The sequence below is a fragment of the Mesoplodon bidens genome (assembly GCF_964165515.1).
Source record: "Mesoplodon bidens genome assembly, chromosome: 11".
Classification (NCBI taxonomy): Eukaryota; Metazoa; Chordata; class Mammalia; order Artiodactyla; family Ziphiidae; genus Mesoplodon; species Mesoplodon bidens.
In genome coordinates, this window is record NC_138167.1 from 46,801,328 (window position 1) to 46,823,837 (window position 22,510).

Genomic DNA, 22,510 nt, shown 5'->3' on the forward strand with positions numbered 1-22,510 from the left:
AAAAACCCCTTAGTAATGTGTTCCAAACTGTTAACTAAACCAGTATATCATTTAAAACTGTTTGAATTTTGTAATAATATATTTTATTTTTTGAGATCCTTGATATTTGTATTGTCTAAGGTAACTAGGTCATAATATCCTGTTTTGCTAAAATCGATTGTTTACTAAAAACCTGTTTCCCTATGTGTCAGACTTGGTTTCTCTAGATCGAATTGTTATCCTAATTTGTAAGTTTGAAATTTAGTCAAATTATTAAAATTGCTTTAAAAAAGCACTATATTATTTCTATGCTCTCAGGTTAAATTCAAATGGGAAAAGTACCCTTACTACCTGAGAATCTGCTAGCTTTGTGTGCATTTGGCCTAGTTTCAGCCGTAAACTGGGTTAGTTTAACCTGCAGCAGATGTACACCTTGGAAAGTTCCTCCATGATGCTGGTGGAGTGAAGCTTAGAGGTAGATTGAGGTTAACTAGAATAGTAAGGCATTATAGAATAGTCTTTGCCAGTAGCAGGTGATAAGAACGGATGCCCCCAGGGTTATCATGCTTTGAGGTGCTGCCTTAGAAGGGATACTTTCTTTGCAGACATTTGAAAGGAGTCCATGTTCCTCTATCAGTGACTCATCCAAAGCTAGTATGATCTTCTCTTCCTCTGTCTTTCCAACTGGAATGTTTACATACCCTTCAGGGCTGTGTTAAACAGCAAAAGCAAATTGGCTCTTCACTTTCAAATCAGTATTTGTATAATTATATAGCTGAATGCAATTGTAGGCCTAGACATCTGTAATATTAATCTATATCTACTGGAGCATATTACAGCAGTTACATTTGAATTTGCTGTTTAACGCCTCTCTGGCGCAGCAATACGTGACTCTAAAGGAGGCTGTTTTTGTTTTATAGCTGTAACTGTCCTGGTGGGTGACAGCTGCCCCAAAGGTATCCCCTTTGATTGCCTTCTGTTCAGGAGCTTTCACTGTTAGTGTTACATCTGGAGCCAGGTGACTAATGACTTACTTATTCCATAGCAGATGCCGCTGGCTAAGCCAAAAGTAACTGGCCTATTGAAATAGGAATTGCTCCCCACAAAGCTCTCATCCAGAGTGATGAACATATATCCAGGATCCGCTCCTGGTTATTTTCAGATGGATTTGCCCATAGTTCATCTGGTCCCTTAATTATGCATTTGGAGTAAAACTAACCAGAGGACTCATTTATTAGAGCATTTATACTCTGTTTGGTGCTTGAATTATTAAAGTTTCCCCCTTTTCTTAGAATTTATCCAGTTGGCAAAGGACTTTGAAGAATTCCGTAAAAAGTGGCAGAGAACAGATCACGAGCTGGGCAAATACAAGGATCTTTTGATGAAAGTAGAGACTGAGCGTAGTGCTCTGGATGTTAAGCTGAAGCATGCACGCAATCAGGTGGATGTAGAGATCAAACGGAGACAACGAGCTGAGGCTGACTGTGAAAAGCTGGTGTGTATTGTTTTTATGCTAGAACTGTGACAGTGGGGACGGGGGAAGATCAACGGATAATGTTTCCACTTGCCCAGGTATACCCAGTTTCTTCTGCTATATTAAAGAACTAAAAGCAGTTTGTCTATGATTGGAGCTGAAATTGCAGCCAAGGAATCCTATTCTTCATAGGCTGAAATTTAAATTTAAAAATTTTTTTCTCCTTTAGACTTGAAACTTTTACTTAATAGACAGATTTCAAATGAGAATTTAAAGAATTAAAATTAGGGGGAAAGGCAGAGAAATCCTAGCATATTTGATCTCATTGTTGATTATAAGTGCTACCTAGAACATCCTCATATAAGATATCAATAGCTAGTACTTTGTCATTGATATAGGCAGGACAACTCTTAAGTCTTTCCTTCATCACTGCTCTTAATTTAGGGTAAAGGGATAGATGTAGTCAACCATTGTGAACACTAGAACATAGAGCACTGTCATTCTGACGTACCAGTGTGGGTCATGGTACAAAGGCAAGCCTTTGCTAGGAGGGACTAATTCATCTTCGTGCAGTGTTAGATGCCTCAGTAAGCTCAAATTGTCTGGTTCCAGTGCATCACAGCTTTATATCCATTTTAATGCATTTTGCTCCACCATTTAGAAAGGTGGGTGGCTGCTTTGAGCTGTAGAAGAAGCCAATAATTGTCCTAATTAGATGACACTGAAGTGTTTTTGCTATGTGAAATCTATTTTGGGACTCTCATTTTGCAGTACTGTCTTCTCTTGGATTAGCGGTTTGATCCAAAAGTCCTGTAGCAGAAACCCCACTCTTCTAGATGGAGTTCATTTTACCAGTCAGAAATCGGAGACACAACCTGGGCTTGATGTGAATTAATATGCTATTGGTGTAGCAGCCTTCTTGAAGGCTCATTTGCATAATGCTGTATTTTAATGTCTTCTGGTCTGCCTGTCCCATAAATTTGAGGTGAAGCGTTCTCCCCTGGTTAGTTAGGCTGTTTTACTCTGCTTTGGTCTGTAGGAAAGACAGATTCAGCTGATTCGAGAGATGCTCATGTGTGACACATCTGGCAGCATTCAACTAAGCGAGGAGCAAAGATCAGCTCTGGCTTTTCTCAACAGAGGCCAACCATCCAGCGGCAATGCTGGGAACAAAAGGTGGGGGAACTGCATCTGTTGTTATCTGACCATAAGCAGCACAGCTGTCATAAGTTCTTGTTATCTAAACTCTTAGATATACTGCTTCTGGAATGTGTGCTGAATAAAGCAGAAGAAGACTTTGGAGGAAGGGTGTGTGGGAAATAAAGGCACAGAGGCCTCCCCCTTTGTTTTATTTGTTTATTTTTCCTTAGGATGTTTCATCATGGGTAAAATTTGATGTTGATTTGCACATCGATAACTAATCTTGCACATTGCTAAGAAACCTAAAGGTGGAAGTGGCAGTTCAGCAATACTTCCAGTGTTTACTCTCTAGAGAGCTCTCGTAGCTCTTCTGGTTTAGAAGGGCCTTCTGTGAGCCAAGACCAGACAATAATTTTGGTTCCACTGCATCGCTATTTAGAATAGTCTCGACCAGGCTTTCAATTTAACACCCACAATACAATACGTAGGGAAAGGTCAGCACTCTTTTAGAGCTATTTATTTTGTTGCCTGGTTGTTTTATGGGGAATCTTTATAACTAAGAAGATGTACAGGCTTAATTTCTTAAAAAGCTAATGCTGGGTAATACTCTCTCTTGTAGAAAGCAACCACAATTGGGATCAAATTAAACTTCACTCTTCTGCCTTGTGAATTTTTAGTAGCCTGTAGTACAGACTCAGCAGGGAATAGCACCCAGACCCCTGAATGTAACTTTCAACTTCTGTTATAAGGCCTTAGCTGAAATAGCAACTGTGCTGCATGTGTGCTCCTGCACACATGCACATAGTCCCCCATGAAAACCATAAAAAGCAACCCACCACAGCTAGGGTTTGAGCTTGTAGTTATCTCCACAGGGAAGATGCTACTGTGAAATTGCTGAAGTTACCTGACAAGTGTGACTTGTTCTGGTGTTGGTGGATTTTACTTTCCAGTCTTGTTTCTAACACTACTGTTTCACTCATTTAGACTGTCAACCATTGATGAATCTGGTTCCATTTTATCGGATATCAGCTTTGACAAGACTGATGAATCGCTGGTAATGAACACTTGATTTCTGAGAGTTATCTATTTTTCTTAACCCTGCTCCCTCAGGAATCTCTCTCCTGTCCTCTCTTCTAAAATTCCCTTATTACTATTTTATTAGTTGATATGTTATAGATACTGACTAACATGTAAAAATATAAATATAAGCTGTAAGGGACTAGCTTATATATTTAATTTTTGGAAGTGAGAATGTAGAATTTAGGATTTGGCATGAGGTTAAATTTATTAAACGGATCTGTAAGCTGCCTATATTAATTGATTACTACATCTTGACTTATTAAAACCCCAGCTAGCAAAAAATAATAATAATAATTAGCAAGACTCTATCCAGCCAGGGTTTATTTGCTGCTCTTGGGGAGAATAGACTTGTGCCTTATTTCTAAATTAAACTGGTTCCTGAGGAAAACTTAGACATACTTCACAATTAGAAGGAAACCAGTGCCCTGAAACTTCAGCCAGAAGACTGATGAAAGTTTCCAGGCACTAGATAATGCTTTGATGAACAGTGGTTCACCTGTCTAAGCTCTTTGTTGCCCTGCTTTTGTGGGGCAGAACACTTCTTGTAACTTACGGTGGTGTTTCTCCATAAAAGGTCATCTCCTGATATTTCAATCTTTGATGTTCCAGAGACTTGTAGTTTATTGGTTTATGTATCTCTCCTATTTTACTGGCTGAAAGCTAGCAAGCAAAACAATAAATCAGGAGGTTATTAGTAGTTGGTTTTCTGATGATAGCAAAATAAATGACAACTACTTGTTACATAGGCAGGGTTTTATGTCCAAATTGTCAGAGTTTGACTAGGGAAATAATTGCCGTTTTGTAGGTATTAGTATTAGGTATCACCTTTTTGAAATAAGGAATGACATAGTCTGGGATATGTAATAAAACTAGAATATACTACTAGCTGATTTTAGAGCTAGACCTATGATGTGATATCTGTTGTAACTGAAGCTGAATCAAACAACCAGTAGCTAAATTACTTGACCATAAATTGGAGAGGTTAAATTTATCTAGCTAAGCTATATACGACTGTTTTTGGATTTTGTGTTTTCAGGGATTATCAGGATCAGGAGGTCCTAAGTAGCTACTAAAAATGAATGCAAATGGTTAAAATGAGTGAAGTGAAACTAGACCACAATGAAAGACAAATAATTCTTCAGTGTCCACATGAATGTCTTTTTTAGGGCCCAAGGAGGAGGGATGATTGAGAGATGTAAAACCTAAACTAGAACTTTTAAAGTGGCTACATTGTACAGAACATCTGATTAGATGATAGCAATCCATTAAGAGTAAGGCTCACATCTAACGCCAGCAGTATAGTGCCCAACATTCTGTAAGTTCTAAAACTAATTACAAAAATAATCAGAAATAAAGGACCGGGCACTGAAGATAATCACGACAGAAGTTGATTCTTTAACCTTTTCTTGCCCCTGTGGTATTGATTCCTGATTCTATTATAATAGCTTCGATTTTGGAAAGAAAGCATGTTAACTTACTACAGCTCTATAGCTATAACATTTGAGACCCTCCCTTTCTGTCTCCCCAAATTGTGAGTTAGGTACTCTGACTCAAGAGGCCTTTAAGATTCTCTGTAAATTTATTTGTACAGGGTTTAGGGGAGGGCTAACCAAAGAAAGAAATTAATACAGTGTAATTGTCAACAGGATTGGGATTCTTCTTTGGTAAAGACTTTTAAACTGAAGAAGAGAGAAAAGAGGGTATGTATGGTTTTGTTTAGTTTTGGGGGGTTTTTGTGTTTGTTTGTTTGTTTTTACAAAGTAACAATAAAAGAGTTTTCTCCAGAAATGTTGCCATTGTACTGCATTCCTGACATGTTGCTCTAGCTGTTGTTAAACACAGATTACAAGAGAATCCATGTTGCGGGGGCAGTAATTGACGTTCCTTGATGTCCTAACTCAGGACAGGATCCCATCCTGTTTCCCTCTCTGCTCTCAGTTCATTCATGGAGAGTAAAAGGATATATTTAAGTTTGTTTGAGTTGTCATGAATTTTTATGCAGGACTTTTGTGCTCTAATATAAGCTTCAGATGAAATGTGTGTATAATGGGATATACAGAGATCTATCTTTGTGCTTGTTTAGGGTCCTTAATATGTTTCTAAAGACTTCATGTCCTTAGATAGGATTACACTCCACTTTTTCAGGTGCTGTCATCTAAATTTCTCCAAAGCTTGCTTGTTTCTTCTAGGGCACTGGGGGCATTTTTGTGTTGGTACAACTTAAGCTTCATGTGGAAATAGGCAGTGAGAGAGTGCACATTGTTATTTCCTGCAGTCCTAGTACCTAGGACTTGCATCCAAGTTATCTAATGGAATAATTTAATCTTTTGTGCTTCAGATCTTCTATTTGGCACTAAAGTTCTTGGTTTTTGCCCCATCTCTAGCGCTCTAGTAGCCGACAGTACATTGATGGTCCCCCCGGACCTGTAAAGAAAACTCGTTCCATTGGCTCCACAGCAGACCAGGTAAGAATAGCCGGGCCAGGGCCTCCCTGGTGGCACAGTGGTTAAGAACCCTGGGACACGGGTTCGAACCCTCGTCTGGGAAGATCCCACATGCCGCAGAGCAGCTAAGCTCGTGTGCCACAACTACTGAGCCTATGCTCTAGAGCCCGCGAGCCACAACTGCTGAGCTCGAGTGCCACAACTAGTGAGGCTCGCGCGCCTAGAGCCCGTGCTTCGCAACAAGAGAAGCTACCACAATGAGAAGCCCACGCACCGCAACGAAGAGTAGCCCCCGTTCTCCGCAACTAGAGAAAGCTTGTGCACGGCAATGAAGACCCAGTGCAGCATAAATAAATAAATACATAAAAGAATAGTCAGGCCAAGAGAATTGTGGTCTTGAACACATCAAAGTTTAGCGGCCCCAAGCATTAAAAATCCCAAGTCAACATTGCAGTGTTATTTTGAGAGAGATGTTCAGTGAACATTTTTCTGTGTAATAGGATCCTTATCATCCATATGAATAGAGTAGCAAACAACTGTCAGCTTTATGTGGGGTTCTTAGTTGCTTGTATGTATGTTCCTGTGACCTGTATTTCTATTTGAAAGTATGAGATTTCAACTTTAAGAGTGTTTGGGGCTGGGGGCTTAAGTCCTGACCGAGACTCAGGAATTTTTTAACTATTCCAAAACACCTATAGTAGAGGGGAAATTAGATTTATCCTTCCCTCATTAAAACCTTTGTTTCAGGGAAATGAATCCATAGTTGCAAAAACTACAGTGACTGTTCCCAATGATGGCGGGCCCATTGAAGCTGTGTCCACTATTGAGACTGTGCCATGTTGGACCAGGAGCCGAAGGAAAACAGGTCTGCTGGGTTTGTGGCTGAATTGCCTGTGTAAAACAACTGGTAAAATCTGGGGAGAATTGGTTTCTTAGAACCCTCATGAGGCAGGGGTTGGATGTTTTGGGTAGTTGCTTACTGAGGGCCAGAGCACTGTTTGTGTCATGCCCTGCCTTTGGCTTGCTAGCCTGGCCTATACCACTATATAACTTGTTTCTCTGGAAACAGTTTTTTGCATAGCCATTGTATTCACTTCTGATAATTGTTACAGATTACTGGTTATCTACCAGTTATATTAAAATTGGGGTTAAAATCCAGAAGGGGGAATTCCCTGGTGGTCCAGTGGTTAAGACTCTGCGCTTTCTGCTGAGGGCCCGGGTTCAATCCCTGGTCGGGGAACTGAGACGCCACAAGCCATGCAGTGCAACAAAAAGAAAAAAAAATTCAGAAGGAACAAAATACCTAAGGCACAAAGCTTAGAGTTGCCTGCTTTCTAGGTACTTTACAGCCTTGGAACAGTGACTCCACCTTGAGCAGCAGGCAGCCGGAGCCAAAAACCGACACAGACGGCTCCAACACTCCACAGAGCAATGGAGGGATGCGCCTGCATGACTTTGTCTCTAAGACGGTAAATCTGGGATTGCTGCTGCTCTTGGGCACATCTACTTTTTTAATTGTGGGAGTAATATTTACTAGCAACAAATTTAAATACTTTAGTGTTGTAAAGTTAAATGTCGAATTTCCTTCCTCCTCCTAATGCCACTTTCCAGGGTTACAGAGGGTGTGTATCTTTCCGTTCTGTGAGTAATATTAAATTAAAAGAAAGCAACTTTTCAGAAGCAGTTGTTTGTGCTTTTTAGTGATGTGTATTTACATTTCATGCTTGAACATGGCACGTTTTAACTGTGTCCCAATTGATTTACTCATAAAAACCCAAGCAAACTGACTGAGGCTCAGAGGAATTAACTGACTTGCTTGAGCCACAGGATAGTAAGTAACAAAGTTAACATGGGGGTTTTCTGACTCCTTGCCAACAAATTCTTTCCACTACTGTACAGTGATCCCTTGCAGCTGGATGCCCTTATGCAAGTTACTTAGCCTCCTTTTGCTTCTGTTTCCTTATCTTAAAAAAAAACAAAACCTATTCTATAGGATTATTGTGAGAATTACACAAGTAAATATGTGTAAAGGGATGAGGAAGTTGTTTGGCACATGCTAAGTGCTTAATAAACATCGGTTGATATGATGATAATTTTCTAATTCATACCACTTCCTGTTTCATCCTCAGGTTATTAAACCCGAATCTTGTGTACCATGTGGAAAGCGAATAAAATTTGGCAAGCTGTCTCTAAAGTGTCGAGACTGTCGTGTGGTTTCTCATCCAGAATGTCGGGACCGCTGTCCCCTTCCCTGCATTCCTACCCTGATAGGGACACCTGTCAAGATCGGAGAAGTATGTATGACCTGTGGGAGCCATCATTGTGTTATGGCTTCTTTAGCTTTTAAAAGCTTAGGGTCATTTTTTTCAAAAATTAATGATGCCACATATATTTTTTCCCACAAATAATGAATAGAAATTGTAAAATGTTAACCTGCAGCAGAATCCTGTTTGGGTGTCTGTTTAGTAAACTTTCTAAACCAAATTCCTCTTCCTTTTCCCTCCCTCCCTTCCCCTTTCTCTCTCCCTCCCTTTCCTTGTTTTCATCCTTTTTTCCTTCTCCCTTCCCTCCCCCCCTTCCTTTCCTCCCCCTTCTCCTTCCCCTCCCCATCCCATCTAATTTTGTAAAATTTCAAACATATACAAAAGTAGAGAGATTAGTATAACTAACCCTAGCTCCTATCACTCAACTTCCACGATCACTGATTCGTGTCCAGTCTTGATTTATTAATACCCCCATCTCCTCCTCCTCACCCTGTTCAGTGAACTATTCTGAAGCAAATCCCAGCCATCATGTAATTTCATCTTTGAATATTCTTTCTCTTACGTTAGAGATATTCCATACTATGCTCTTAAGATTAATTATTTCTAAAGTTTGATTCATTAAGAAATTATTGTTATAAGCAACATTAGCAAGAATCAAAACAAAATGACTATGCTGCTACCCAGCCTCCAGCAAATCAAAGGTTACTTTTCTTTAATCTTAAGCATTCTTATCCACGCATGTAATTTTTTTACAAATTTTCTGTAGTCTAATATAGAACCATGGAGTTCTCTCCTACAGATAGGTCTGTGTCATGATCAACTGTGAGTTAGTTGTGTTAAATAATTTTTCTTACTAAGAATAATTACAGTATAGAAAAGGTTTTCTTTTTTAGAGTAATACATTAGTTTATATTATACTCCATACCTGTGATCTCATTATTGCTTTCTTTTTGATGCCCTTGACTATAAGAGGAGCAGGGGCAGAGTTGTAGCTAGTGGTCTTTTATTACTTGTTCTTGCAAGAGTGTGGTATATGTGACCATAAATCAGTCCTGGTGTGGAGGTAGGAAAATAATTGAGCCTTTGTTTTAATACATGCTTTGGGAAGAGGAATTTAAAAGTAAACATGATGTCCCAGCCTGAATATTAGTCTGGGGATGGCTCTTTCCACTGGTCTTCATCTGCTGGTCTAAGTAGTGTAAATACTAATTTTAAACTCGCCTTTTTCAGGGAATGCTGGCAGATTATGTGTCCCAGACTTCTCCAATGATCCCTTCAATTGTTGTCCACTGTGTAAGTGAGATTGAGCAGAGAGGGCTGACCGAGGTAAGAGTCCACCCTTGGAGAGGGTGAATTTGTTACTTGTGTCAGTAATTAAGAGGTTTTTAACTGAAAGTGTCGTCTTGATAATAGACAGGCCTGTATCGGATCTCAGGCTGTGACCGGACAGTAAAAGAGCTGAAAGAGAAATTCCTCAGAGTGAAAACTGTACCCCTCCTCAGCAAAGTGGATGACATCCATGCTATCTGTAGCCTCCTGAAAGACTTCCTTCGAAACCTCAAAGAACCCCTTCTGACCTTTCGGCTAAACAAGACCTTTATGGAAGCAGCAGGTAAGGGCAGATCTTAATACTTAAATGCGGGACTTCCCTGGTAGTCCAGTGGTTAAGGTTCCACACTCCCAATGAAGGGGGCCTGGGTTCGATCCCTGGTCAAGGAGCTAGATCCCACATGCTGCAACTAAAAGATTCCACGTGCCGCAACAAAGATCCCGCACCCAGCAGCTGCAGCTAAGACCTGGTGCAGCCAAATAAATTTAAAAAACAAAAAAAAAACCCTTAAATGTGAGTCCCACGGGGGCAGGAATTTTTGACTTTTCTGTTTCCTGTTTTCTGTTTTATCCCCTGCCTGGTACAGTGCCTGAAACATAGCAGTTGCTCAAATACTTTGATGGGTGAATAACTATATCCATGTTCCCTATGCCTATCCTCTTCCTGTCTAAACTGTATAGGGTCCTCACAGGTTTTTTTTGTTGTTGCTTTGTGTTGTTTTTTTGGGTCAAGTTTTAGGTTGTCCTTTTGAACTTGGAGCCATCTTTGATTTTTTTACCTCATGCCCAGTATCTAATCCATTGGCAAATCATGTCAACAAAGGCCCTGTAAATATATCTTAAATTTAAAATGTGTCACTCCTATTATTATCTTGATCTCTCTTACCCTGGAGTGATGTAAGAACCTACAGGTTTTCCTGTTTCTACTCTTGCCCTCTACAGTATAATCTTCACACAGAAGCTAGAGTGGTCCTTTTAAAATTTAAGTTAGGTAATGTCCCTTCTGTCCTCAGTATTCTCCAAAGTCTTCTCAAAAGTCTCAGAATAAAATCCACAGTCCATAACAGGCCCCAAAGACCCCACATGATTTGGGTCCTGGCAACATGATTTCTTTCAACACCCTTCCCCTCCTTTCTTCCTTTCTAGTTACAATGGAATTCTTGCAGTTCTTAGAACATAACCAAGCTTACTCCCATCGAGGCCATCATGTTTGTTGTCTCAGCCTGGAGTGATTTGCTCCTTTATTTCCTTTTAGGTTTCTTTTTGGATAGCTTGTCCTCAGAAACACCTTTCCTGACCACCTTGTCAGAAAGAACAGTTACCATTACTTTCTAGTTTCTTGCCTACCTTACTGTTTATTATATGTATCACTATCTGATAGGTATTTGCTTTTTGACTGACTCCTCCGGTAGCATGAGGCAAGGTCCTTTGTTTAGTTCTGCTTGATCCTGAGCACTTAGAACAGTGCCTGGCACATAGTAGGCTCTTAACATGTTTTGTGAACGAATACCTTCTTAATAATTGTAGTCACTACACTTATATGTCTGCATTCCTGGAAACATGAGTTTCCAGCTGCTTTCCCTAACTGCAAGAGCTGGTTTTTTAAGAGTTCTGATTTCTAATATTGAGCTGTTGGCCAGTATCCTGCTTGTTAATGAAACTAGAGTCTGGTGCAGTCATGAACCTAATCAGAAGTTTCAGAAGCTTACTGTATAGATGAGACTTTGTGATCGATAACTTGGAAGCCCGCTGTCAAAGGAAAGAAGTCTAGGCCTCTTGGTACTTTCTTTTCGTTTATAGAAATCACAGATGAGGACAACAGCATAGCTGCCATGTACCAGGCTGTTGGTGAACTGCCCCAGGCCAACAGAGACACATTAGCTTTCCTCATGATTCACTTGCAGAGGTGAGTAGAGCAGACAGTTGTCTCTGGGAGTCAGGGAGTTTTGCCAAGGGGAAGAGAATGGGGTTGGGTGTTAGGGAGGGAATGTGAGGGGTGAATTGTTTTCCTATAGATGTTCTATTTTGGTCTGCTTTTAAGCAGAGGGACAAGTCTTCTAATTTAATGCTCTTTTACTTAGAGTGGCTCAGAGCCCAAGCACTAAAATGGATGTTGCCAATCTGGCTAAAGTCTTTGGCCCTACAATAGTTGCCCATGCTGTGCCCAATCCAGATCCAGTGATAATGTTACAGGACATCAAGCGTCAACCCAAGGTAAGCAAGCATGTATGTCTATATACATCAACTTGTGTAACATAACAGGAGAGAATGGTGAGAGGTAAAAGCCCTGAGCATTGGAAGTTTGCTAACATATTTGGTGGCATTTAGGTGGTAGAGCGCCTGCTTTCACTACCCCTGGAATACTGGAGTCAGTTCATGATGGTGGAACAAGAGAACATTGACCCCATGCATGTCATCGAAAACTCAAATGCCTTTTCAACACCACAGACCCCAGATGTTAAAGGTAAGGCAAGGCCTAAGGTGTGCTTTTTAAAGGGCCTGACTCCCTCTCTGGTTTTTGGTCGGGTGCCCTCTCCTTGCCTTTGCTAGAGCTGTTTGAAATGTATATTCTTCAATAAAATTAAAATAATTTTGAGAATTCTAACATTAAAGAAAAATTTGTACAGTTCCATCCTAATTTTTTTTCACTTTTCCATATTCTCCTCCTTTCTTTACCCATATGGATATTTTTTAAAAATATAGATAGAATAATTTAGATATAATTATTTCTTATTTTACTTAGCATTTTGTGAGAACTTTCTCTGTTACTATATGATCTTATTTATCATTTTTATGGTTGTAAACTAGAATTTGCTTAAATATTCTATTAGGTATTGATGTTGTCTTTCAGCCTTTCATAATTACATATAGTGATGCCATCAACATTATATGTATATACCTTTTTTTTCCTAATGATAAATTCCCAGGAGTGGGAATTACTGAATTAAAGGTTTTAAACATTTTTGTTTCTTGGTATGTTTTACCAACTTGATTTCTTTCTTTCTTTTTTTAAGTATAGATTTTTAAATTTTATTTATTTATTTACTTACTTACTTATTTATTTAACTTATGACTGCATTGGGTCTTCATTGCTGCGCACGGGCTTTCTTTAGTTGTGGCAAGTGTGGGCTACTCTTCGTTGCGGTGCATGGGCTTCTCATTGCAATGGGTTTTCTTGTTGGGGAGCATGGGCTCTAGGCGCATGGGCTTCAGTAGTTGTGGTGCACAGGCTTCAGTAGTTGTGGCTCGCTTAGTTGCTCCGCGGTATGTGGGATCTTCCTGGACCAGGGCTTGAACCCGTGTCCCCTGCATTGGCAGGCGGATTCTTAACCACCGTGCCACCAGGGAAGCCCCAACTTGACTTTTTAAAGGCTTTTGCCAGTTTGTACTGCCACCAAAAATATATGACGCTGGTTTCATTCCAACTTCACTGGCTTTGGAGACCTATTCTTTCATCATTTCAAGTTCCTTTTTTTTTTTTTTTTTTTTTTTTTTTTTTTTGCGGTACGCAGGCCTCTCACTGTTGTGGCCTCTCCCGTTGCGGAGCACAGGCTCCGGACGCGCAGGCTCAGCGGCCATGGCTCACGGGCCCAGCCGCTCCACGGCACGTGGGATCTTCCTGGACCGGGGCACAAACCCGTGTCCCCTGCATCGGCAGGCGGACTCTCAACCACCGCGCCACCAGGGAAGCCCCGCAAGTTCCTTTTTAAGGGAGCATATTGTTTTTTCTAGTATAGGAAAAAAATCAAATAGATGTTAGATTTGTGAAGTTTGGAGTTTGAGAATGGCTTAACTCAGAAAATGAATGTCAACTACTCATTGAGCAGTTGCCTGCGTAGTTCAAAAAATATACTGGTGTGTTATAAAATGATGACAAAAATGACCTCTGGGACTTTGCTAGGTCTCTAACCTTAGCTCTTAAGTGTTTCACAGGATATTCAGCTTAATACTGGCTGCCTGCAAGAGTGCTTTCTTTTTTCCCTTCCTTTAAAAATATGTCTTACCTTTGATTGAAGTGAGTTTACTGGGGCCTGTGACCACTCCTGAGCATCAGCTCCTCAAGACTCCTTCATCCAGCTCCCTGTCACAGAGAGTCCGCTCCACCCTCACCAAGAACACTCCCAGGTATGCAAAATTGGTGTGCTCAGGAAATAAAAAAATGACCGCTTCCTTAGACTTCTTTCCCATCATGCTGAAGCTTACTGAAAGAAAAATTGAATTAGATCTTAGCTAGCAGCTCGACTTTAAAAGCCCCTTTTTAAAAAGGGTCTGAAGGTCTTTACTGTTTCCTCTCTCTCATCTCAGGTGACAAAGAATAGCTTACAGAGTAGTTGTTGAGGGTTTCCTACTTTAATTGATTATGTCAAGTAATGTTATAGTTGCTTATTTATCATTTTTTATAGAATACTTTTCCAGTTCATTCTCTTTTTCTTTAGATTTGGGAGCAAAAGCAAGTCTGCCACCAACCTAGGACGACAAGGCAACTTTTTTGCTTCTCCAATGCTCAAGTGAAGTCACATCTCCTGTTACTTGCCAGCGTTTACTGACTGCAAGGAAGGGCGCACCTGTACTCTCTGCTTTGCAGCCTCCTGTACTCATTACTACTTTTAGCATTCTCCAGGCTTTTAATCAAGTTTAATTGTGCATGGGGGTTTTATGAAAACTATATATATCTTCTTCTCCTTCTCCTTCTCCTCAAGTAATGTAATATCAACACCTTGTGCTGTCATTGGGAGCTTTTAGATGGGAGATGTTTACAGAGGTAGAAGTGGGGTATGAAATTCGTTGTGATTCTTTTAGGGGGTGGGGGTATGTCCCTTTGGCTTAAAGCCAAATTCTCTCATGTAATGACCTTTCTCTGGTATAATTTCCATGAGACAGTGGTAGAAGCCCTACCTCTTTGGTAAGATTGACTTGTCTCAGGGTGGGGAGTGGGAGGGCAGGGTAAAGAAAGGTTTTGACAGAAGATTTAGAATGGCTCCTTCGAGAACTTGGAAATTCCCCTTCCCCCATTATGAACTGAGCTATAACATGGAGCCTTCATAGAAATGGGGTACGGTGAGGACTGAACTAATAATGAGAGTGTGCTTAGCTTTAATTTGGATTGATAAGGTTTAATAGTGTTAAGTGGCACAACCTTGTAAAAGTGATACTACAATTTATATTTATTTCTAATGGGCCTCTGGCTGGACTTTGGGTTTGGTTGGGGTCAAAGCCAGTTTGTTCTTAAGATGAATTCATTCTGATGCTTGACACCCCCCACCCCCTTGTCCATTTAGAAGCCTGTCTTCTAAAAGTCAGTGTACCATCTGTTTGGCCCTCAACTAACAATTAAGAGTAGGCTATAAGGGAGGATTGTCAGTATTTTGAGTGGCAAGAAAAGCCACAGTCATTTTGTCTTTGCACTTTGGATACTGAAATCTTCCTGTGTAACATAGCTACATCTAGATAAATATGAGCTTTTTCTTCTATTAAAATTATTTCCAATGTCTATCAAAATGCTTTCTTTTATAGAATGTTTCTGACCTATAGTGGCCTGTAAAACATGTATTTGGAATAATATTTGGAAAAAAGTAAATAGTTTTTTCAAAATGAATGTGAGGTTGGTTTTCTTGCCCTGGAAGGTAACCTTAAATTCCTTTTTTTTAGGAAATATTTTTCCTCAAAGTGTCATGAGTCTATCATTCATTTCTCCCCTCCCCCATCACCACCTTCTCCCAACTTCACCACCACCAGGAGTTTGTTTCTTTGTTTCAGTCTCTTTCATTGTCCAAATTGAAGTCCTAGATTTTTCCTGACTCTTACCCTCTTGTTTGAAGAAACGACTTTAAACAAAAAACAAACTTTTTAAACAAGCCTTTAGGGACCAGAATGGTGCAGAAAAACAACAACAACAGCAACAACCCAAACGATTCTGTCTGGCTCACTGCCTGGAACATCCCTCACTGCTGGAAGTGACTCTGGAGTGAGCTGGGATGATTAACTGAGGGCACCTGCACTTGGAACTCTGAAGCTGGTGAACAGAATGTATCTGAGATTGAACGTAAACAGTGGCAGGCTTAATAGAGGGGAGAGGAGGCAACCTACTGGCTTTTTTCCCAGGAGGTGGCAGCTCTCGCAGCAGGGCCCATCTGCCTCAGCAAATTGACAGAAGATGGGTCCCGTCTCCCCTTACCCCCTTTTACACACACACACAGGCCTGTTAACATTTTGGTTTTTTTTTTTAAGTTTGTCCTAGGTGCCATCTCCTTTCTATGTCTCTGCAAGCCTAGTGTTGGCCTGGCTCCATATTTGCTGTTCTGTGATATCTCCCCAAGGTGCATTTTAAGTCACTAATGTAGAGGAAGTAAATGGATTGTATAATGTGAGTGAAGGCAAGATGACGCTATGCAGGAACTGATGGCCCATTAACGAAAAAGGAAATGGTCCTGTGTGTCAAGTGTTGGCAGCCAGTTGCTCAGTTTTTGGGCTAGGCCAAGAGACCTTAGCCGTGAAAATAATTCTGATATTGGCAGAGGGAAATCTGTACCAACCTTCAACTTCTTTAACAGTACTTCATGTGGAACAGCTTGAATTTCGAGGGCTTTCTTAATTAAATTGTGCTCCCTTGATGTGAGATCTATGGAAGGGGCTTTGGAGTGGGTGTCACCCCACCTCCTGCTCCTAACCGTGTCTGATGCTGCCTGTTACTCTATCTTTAATGCAGTTCAGCTTTATTACCCCACTTGCTAATAGCTGGAATATTCACATCTTTAAATCCATTCACCTCCATCAATCTATGTAAGTCTCCTAAGTTTGATGCTTATTTAACTGGGCAAGCATTACATGGTTTGATTTAGCAGCAACAATTTGTGTTTATTATTGGTATTTAACGATTTTTTTCTTAAGAAGGTAAATTCTTTGCTTGCAGAAATAGAGGGCAAGAAGGCATCGTGCATTTCCATCAGAGGACTATAAGGATGCTCAGTTGATTTACCGTGGGGAAAAAAGTCATTTTTGGCTGTGAACTGACGCTGTGGCATTGAAAAGGGGTCTTGAGTTCCTAAATTCATGCTTAACTTATCAGGCAGCACGAAGTGACAAGGAGTGCTGCGTGAGTGCAGTGAGCAGAGATCCCAGGCTTGCTGTTTTTGTTTTATAGGGCTTCTCTGCCCACCTCACGCTTCAGGTAGGTAGACAGACGTACACACATGCATATACATATAGTATATGGTTTCCTATTGGAAAGCATTTGGGAGACCAACTGCTGTGCCTGGACTACTGACCAGTTTGCTTAATCATGCATCACCTTTTCTTAGATTCTCAGCAGGAGCGGGGAAGGGAGCTGCTGTGGCGTCCAGATCTGAGAAGCAAGGGTGGCAGGCACAGAGTTCAGTGTTCAAGTTGGCACAGCTCACACAGTAGGTTCTCGATCAATGTGCTTTGATGGTAATCTCAGTTGTGACTCAGGCTTCAGCCACTGGTGCGAAAAGCTTTTAAGCGTGCAGAGTCAGGGCATGTTAGTCATCATGCTTTTAGTATAAACGGGCTTTGGAGAGTGGCCACTTAACCTAAGAATTTAGTAATTTAAAAAAATCTGCTCCCTGTAGCTGGTATATTTTGTAAATAAGTGAAGGTCCCAGGCCAAGAGGTCCTTAACTCGTGTAACGTATTAGACTCTCGTTTTCAGAGTCTGTATTTGTTGATGGTTTCTGTTCACGAAGTCAGGCTGAAGACAGCTTGACGTCACCAAGAATAACCTTGCAGTGTGTGGGAGCCTTGTCCTCTGCAGTCGTGTGGGATGGGAAAGGAGGCCACTTTTCAGGGACACAGAGTTGGAAGCAAGAATTTTTTCCTCTTGTATACCTTCTCCCTCTGTAACTTGCCAGAGGCTCCATTTAGTTGCACTGTTTTTATACAGCATTACTCTCGCATCTCACATGGCTGGACACCATCTGTGTCTAAGGCTTAGACACCTGTCAGTGGACATTTAGACTTCTCATAAAGCACTTGCCAGTTAATAATATCTTCTCTGGTCATCAGTGAAGATGGAATTAAGGACTGATTCCCCACAAAGCCTCTAGAAAATATAATATGGCGATTTACAGTATACTGGTTGCTGCCATTTATCATCTTATGTGACCTTGGCACACCCGTGTGTGGTGGGCGGGATAGGTGATATGATCCCAATTGATGAAAAATTCAGAGAGGTCATTTGGCTCAAATTCTCATAAACTATAGTTTAGTTGGGATTAGAACCTGGAGATTAAGCTCCTGCTCTGGAGGTCAGCTGTGGTGCTTGCTACTTCAGACTTCCTCGGCTTCGTGGGGCCTGTTAATACATTATTAGGTGTGTAAATAATTCCACGCAGGGCTGTATGTGGATGTGCCTATGTGCTCTCAACAGATGACCCAGAAAGAGCAGGAAGGCCCAGGCTGCTGGGAAAAGCATTGGGATAGGAGAATGTCTTAACGTTGGCTTGTTGTCTGGTAGGATGGAGGACCTGGGCTCCGTGGTCCGGGGCTGAGCTCTGTGTGGAAGGTGGAGGATGAGCTGGTGGAGGAGGAGCTTAAGGTTGCTCCTGGTGGGAGTCTGTTTTCAGACCACCCGTGAGCATTTTGTGTGCTCCGAAGCTTCGAGCCAAGAACAGGCAAATCTCTGAGCGAAAGCCATCAGCCTGCTTTTAGAGACGTGTCAGCGGATTAGCTTATTGGCTTTCCCCCTGAGTGGCATTAGCTCTCACCCCGTCTCATGTTCACCATCTGGCTTTGAGTAAGAAGTCTTCAAGTGATCTCTCTTCAGCAGCCCGCTCTGTGCCAGGGCTTTCTGAGGGCTGTTCAGCTTTCTCCCTCTTCAACCCCAGGGCCCAGTGCTCTCTGAGAAGAGGAAGCCCATCTGTTGTGTATACACACCTGGGATCCAAACAATACTTGAGACCTCAGAGAAAAAAATCAGTTCAAAGGAGAATGAGTGTGTGGTTAGTGGCCTAAAGTCTTGTCAGAACGGACAAGTGGATCTGTCCTTAGGTGAGTTTTAAAAATGGAGTCGTTCTTGCTACAGAGAAAACTCTTTCTGCCTGTGAGATGATACCGTTGGTCCAGATTTTAGTAGAGTGAACACTACAAAGGGGCTGGGATTTTTCCTCCTTATTGGAAAGCAAAGCCTGTGGGTGGAGGTGCTTAACTGAGCCACCTCCCCTCCTCCCAGGGAGCTGGCTGCTCTCTCCTCCTAGGTTAATATCCATCGACTGGGGCTAAATGCCTGATGCTTCTGGACAGAGTCCAGCCCCTCACAGAGCAGCCGCACTGTGGAGACAGAGCTGCTGGCATTAAAGGGCTAAGCCCTTTCCAGCTGCTTTGCTTTAATGGGAACTGCCTGCAGTCAGCAGCTTAACTGTCTTAGCCCGATTAGGAGGAAATAACTAATCTCGGCATCGTCTCAGGGCACTGGCCTGGAGGCTCAGGGGAAGGTACCCCGGTAGGGTGGGAAGTGGTTGGATAAATGGTGTTGGAGTGCTAGGCGATGATATAAAAGATGGCAGTCCCGGCTTTGGCAGGGTTTGTGCTTTGTTTTGCCTCTGTGAGAAAAGTGGGGTTCTCTTCAGTAGACTCCCTGGCGCTGAAGGAGAGGAGATGGCCGCTTGAGGGGCAGCCTGGGTATTCAAAAGCTGGAATAGTAATGGATGCGCAGAGGAGTTGAGAGCATACAAGGGCAGTGGTGTCCATCCCCTTTAAAGGAAGAAGACGAGAACCTCCAATGTGGTCCCCCCTTGGGCCTTCCATTCCCAAATCTGACTTAAAGAGCCAAGATTTGAAGGAGGAATGATCATTTCCTTGATTGTAAAATGCACTTAAAAATACAATTTAATATCTGAGTATTGAGATGACTTATAATCAGTGGCATATAATGCAGTGCTTTTCTTTCTTAGTGGCTTGTACAATAGCGGTGCATCTTATTATCAACATTGTTTGGGTTGGAAATGTTAGCTGTTCTTGGGAGATAGGCTGTTGGCTAGACCAGATGTGGAGGTGAGGGAAGCTGCTACTTAGCTGTGATCAGAGAACGATTAAAATGGGGAGTTTACCCAGGTCTGAGGGAAGCTACAGTGTAGGAAAAGCAAGGCTCAACCCCAGGGCGCTTGGCATGAAGAAGCAGAGGAGTAATCTGTGGGAAAGGATCAAAGTCTGTCCCAGTCGTGACCCCCAGAGCCCTCACGTGCGACCCCTGAATTGAGGAAGTGGCAAAAGAAGCTATTATGAATCAGTGAGGCTATGACCAAAATAAGAGCACCTTCTGGTGGAGTTCTGAAATCACAGTATAGTACTGAAACATTCAGGGTTCTTTAACACAGAGGTGTTAGATAATCTGTGCAAACCTTTGGCTCACCAAATCCAGAACACCAGAGGTCTCTCCTCACTAGAAACTGGAAGGCCATGGTAGGGCACCAACAAAAAAGGGGACAGATGGCCAAGTTAAGGAACCTGTTGCCTGGAGATGAGATTAAAAATACAATTTTGCTTAAGAAAGTCTTCCTGCTTGGGTAGAGAGAGGTGTTCAAATAACTACGAAGTGATGTGTTCAGTGCCAGGACGGAGGTGGGTGCTGTGGGAACTCAGAGGAGGGAAGAGCTGGAGGCTTCAGAGAGCCTCAGAGGTGATGACATGAAAGTGGGGTCTCAGCATGAACCGGGCAGCTCGAGAGGCCCGGAAACATAATCGGGGCTGGGGAAGCACCTCTAGGCTGGTGCTCCATAACCGGACACTGTCCTAGACTGCTGTCCTGGTCTCTCCTCTGACCCGGGGCTGGGCCCTGGCCTGGCTGGGCCTTGTTCCATCTGCCCACGGGGGTGCAGGGGGAGTTATTGGTCCCTGCCTCTGTCTCTGGCCTCCTCCACCCCCAGCTCTGAGAAAAACTGCCCCTTTATCTGACTTAGAGCTCTGAAAAATTTTCATCCTCCCCTTTTCTGCCCATTAACTGCAGCCTATTAATTAGAGTCTTTGGGCTCCCCACTTTCATAACCCCCCTTCACTTACTGTGCCTCCCCTCTGCAGCTTTTACTAAATATGTGACTGCTCCTCAGTGTAGCTGCTCCCCCCTGAGAAGTGATTACGTGTCTGTGCAGACCCCCTGCCCCAGCTGCCCAAGTGGTGGTGACCCCTTGGCCGGATGCTTCATCTTGATTAGCCCTGACTTCTCCCCTCCTTCCGTCCCTCCTTCTCTCTCTCTCCTTTACTCAAGCTAAGCCTAGGGTATGGGGAGGAAGTGATCCCTTCTTTAGTAACAGCCTGGCCGTGTTAAAAACTGCAGGAGAAACAGCTGAGCTCATTGGCAGAGGGCATGGCAATCTACCATGATGATGGTGAAAACCACCACTGATCGAGAGCTGTGTGTCAGGCGCAGTGCTGAACACACGCGCCCCATGAGGTTCTTCCAGACGCTTATGAACAGACCCTGTTTTCCAGATGAGGAAAGTGAGGCTCAGGATCCTGAAGTGACTTGCTTAAGTTCATGCAGCTGTAAGTGCCTGAGCCTGTATGTAAACTCTTTCTACCCTCTCAACCCCTATTCTATCTTTACGTGGTCTTTTTTTAAAAAAAAAACCTTGGTGCACAGAATTCCTTCAGGTCCAAGTGATTTTCTCTGGAAAGTGAAAGTCTCCGGATCGTCGTCGTGCTCCTCTTCTCAGTCCGTGGAGCCCGAATGTGTCCCGGAGCCTGGCCCCTCCGTGGAGCCGCCCCCACTGTGCAGCGTGGTCCCAGATTAGACCTGTCCTCTTTACACCCGGAGGAGGCAGTGGCGGGGGGGGTAGGGGGGGAGCGGAGAGGGGCTTCCTGCCAGCCAATGGGGATGCGACAGCCATGGCTCTGTGCTCCCATCATCTGCTCCTGCTAAGACAATCATCAACATAAAAGGCTAATTGTATTAATCACCAAGGCGCCCGCCCTGGGACCCCCTCCCTTTCGGGAGAATTATGAATTGCAATTGCAGATGGCTCCGCTGATTGAAGGCAGTGCTCAGCGGGGAGAAGGGCCAGATCAGATTACACACCATTAATTAAAAACTTCCCCTGACAAAAGGGAGGAAGGGAGCGCACACCAAGGGTCTGCCTGGTTGGGTCTCTGCCCTCCCCAGGCTCCCGCCCCCCATCCAGGCTCAGGGGTTGTGCCTGTGAAGCGAAGCCCCTGGCTGGCACTGCTGAGATTGGCCCCCCACTCCCGAAGGCCAACCCTTCCCACATCCAAGCAGATGGCCGGCTGTCCTATTAAAAGGCTCCAGAGAAGGAGAAGCTAACCTTTGGTTACTCATTCCTGTGTCTAACTTTGGATACTCTTCAGATTCTAACCTAATTCCTCACCTCTCATGAAGCTTGTCTCCTCTTGCTCTAGTCTGTTATGACAGGAAACAGCTTTAAAGAACTATTTGTGAAAATCGCCCCCAGCTTTCTCTTCAGGCAATCACCCTTACCCTCTTGTCCCGGAAGTCCCTGGGACAGAGGTTGCCCAGTCTCCTCTGGTGTAGGGGCGGGGGCTCAAGTGTGGCTGTGCACCCTCTTCCCAGCTCCCCTGACCTGCGAGCATAGGCTTCTCAGCTTCTGTCATCTTGGCTCATTTAGAGCTGTGACTCCTGAGTTCTCTTGATCAACTACCACCTCCCCTCCCCAGCCGCCCAGCCTCATTCGTTCATTCATTCATTCATCAAACTTACTGAGCACCCACTGCCTGCTTGGCTCTAGGGATGTGGAGATGATTTGTCTAGGAGCTTAAGAGCCTACTGCGGGAGCTCCACCCCCCTGCCCCCTTCAACCTCCTAGTTCCTGCTT

The 22,510-nt window shown here is 42.9% G+C and overlaps 1 protein-coding gene across 5 annotated transcripts in view; it reads left to right on the forward strand.

Moving 5' to 3' along the window:
• The window catches only part of RACGAP1 (Rac GTPase activating protein 1), a 33,161-nt gene extending 17,855 nt beyond the window's left edge, over positions 1–15,306 (forward strand). For all 5 annotated transcript variants that reach the window (XM_081248338.1, XM_081248336.1, XM_081248335.1 and 2 more), the window contains 15 exons: positions 1,272–1,474; positions 2,493–2,629; positions 3,578–3,647; positions 5,320–5,373; positions 6,058–6,138; positions 6,865–6,982; positions 7,456–7,586; positions 8,247–8,411; positions 9,612–9,707; positions 9,795–9,993; positions 11,511–11,616; positions 11,792–11,924; positions 12,039–12,174; positions 13,727–13,835; positions 14,147–15,306. In XM_081248338.1, the coding sequence (XP_081104464.1) occupies positions 1,272–1,474; positions 2,493–2,629; positions 3,578–3,647; positions 5,320–5,373; positions 6,058–6,138; positions 6,865–6,982; positions 7,456–7,586; positions 8,247–8,411; positions 9,612–9,707; positions 9,795–9,993; positions 11,511–11,616; positions 11,792–11,924; positions 12,039–12,174; positions 13,727–13,835; positions 14,147–14,222 (1,814 nt within the window). In that variant the 3' untranslated portion in view covers positions 14,223–15,306. The remainder of the gene's footprint in view (positions 1–1,271; positions 1,475–2,492; positions 2,630–3,577; positions 3,648–5,319; positions 5,374–6,057; positions 6,139–6,864; positions 6,983–7,455; positions 7,587–8,246; positions 8,412–9,611; positions 9,708–9,794; positions 9,994–11,510; positions 11,617–11,791; positions 11,925–12,038; positions 12,175–13,726; positions 13,836–14,146) is intronic.
• The last annotated feature ends 7,204 nt before the right edge of the window (positions 15,307–22,510 follow it).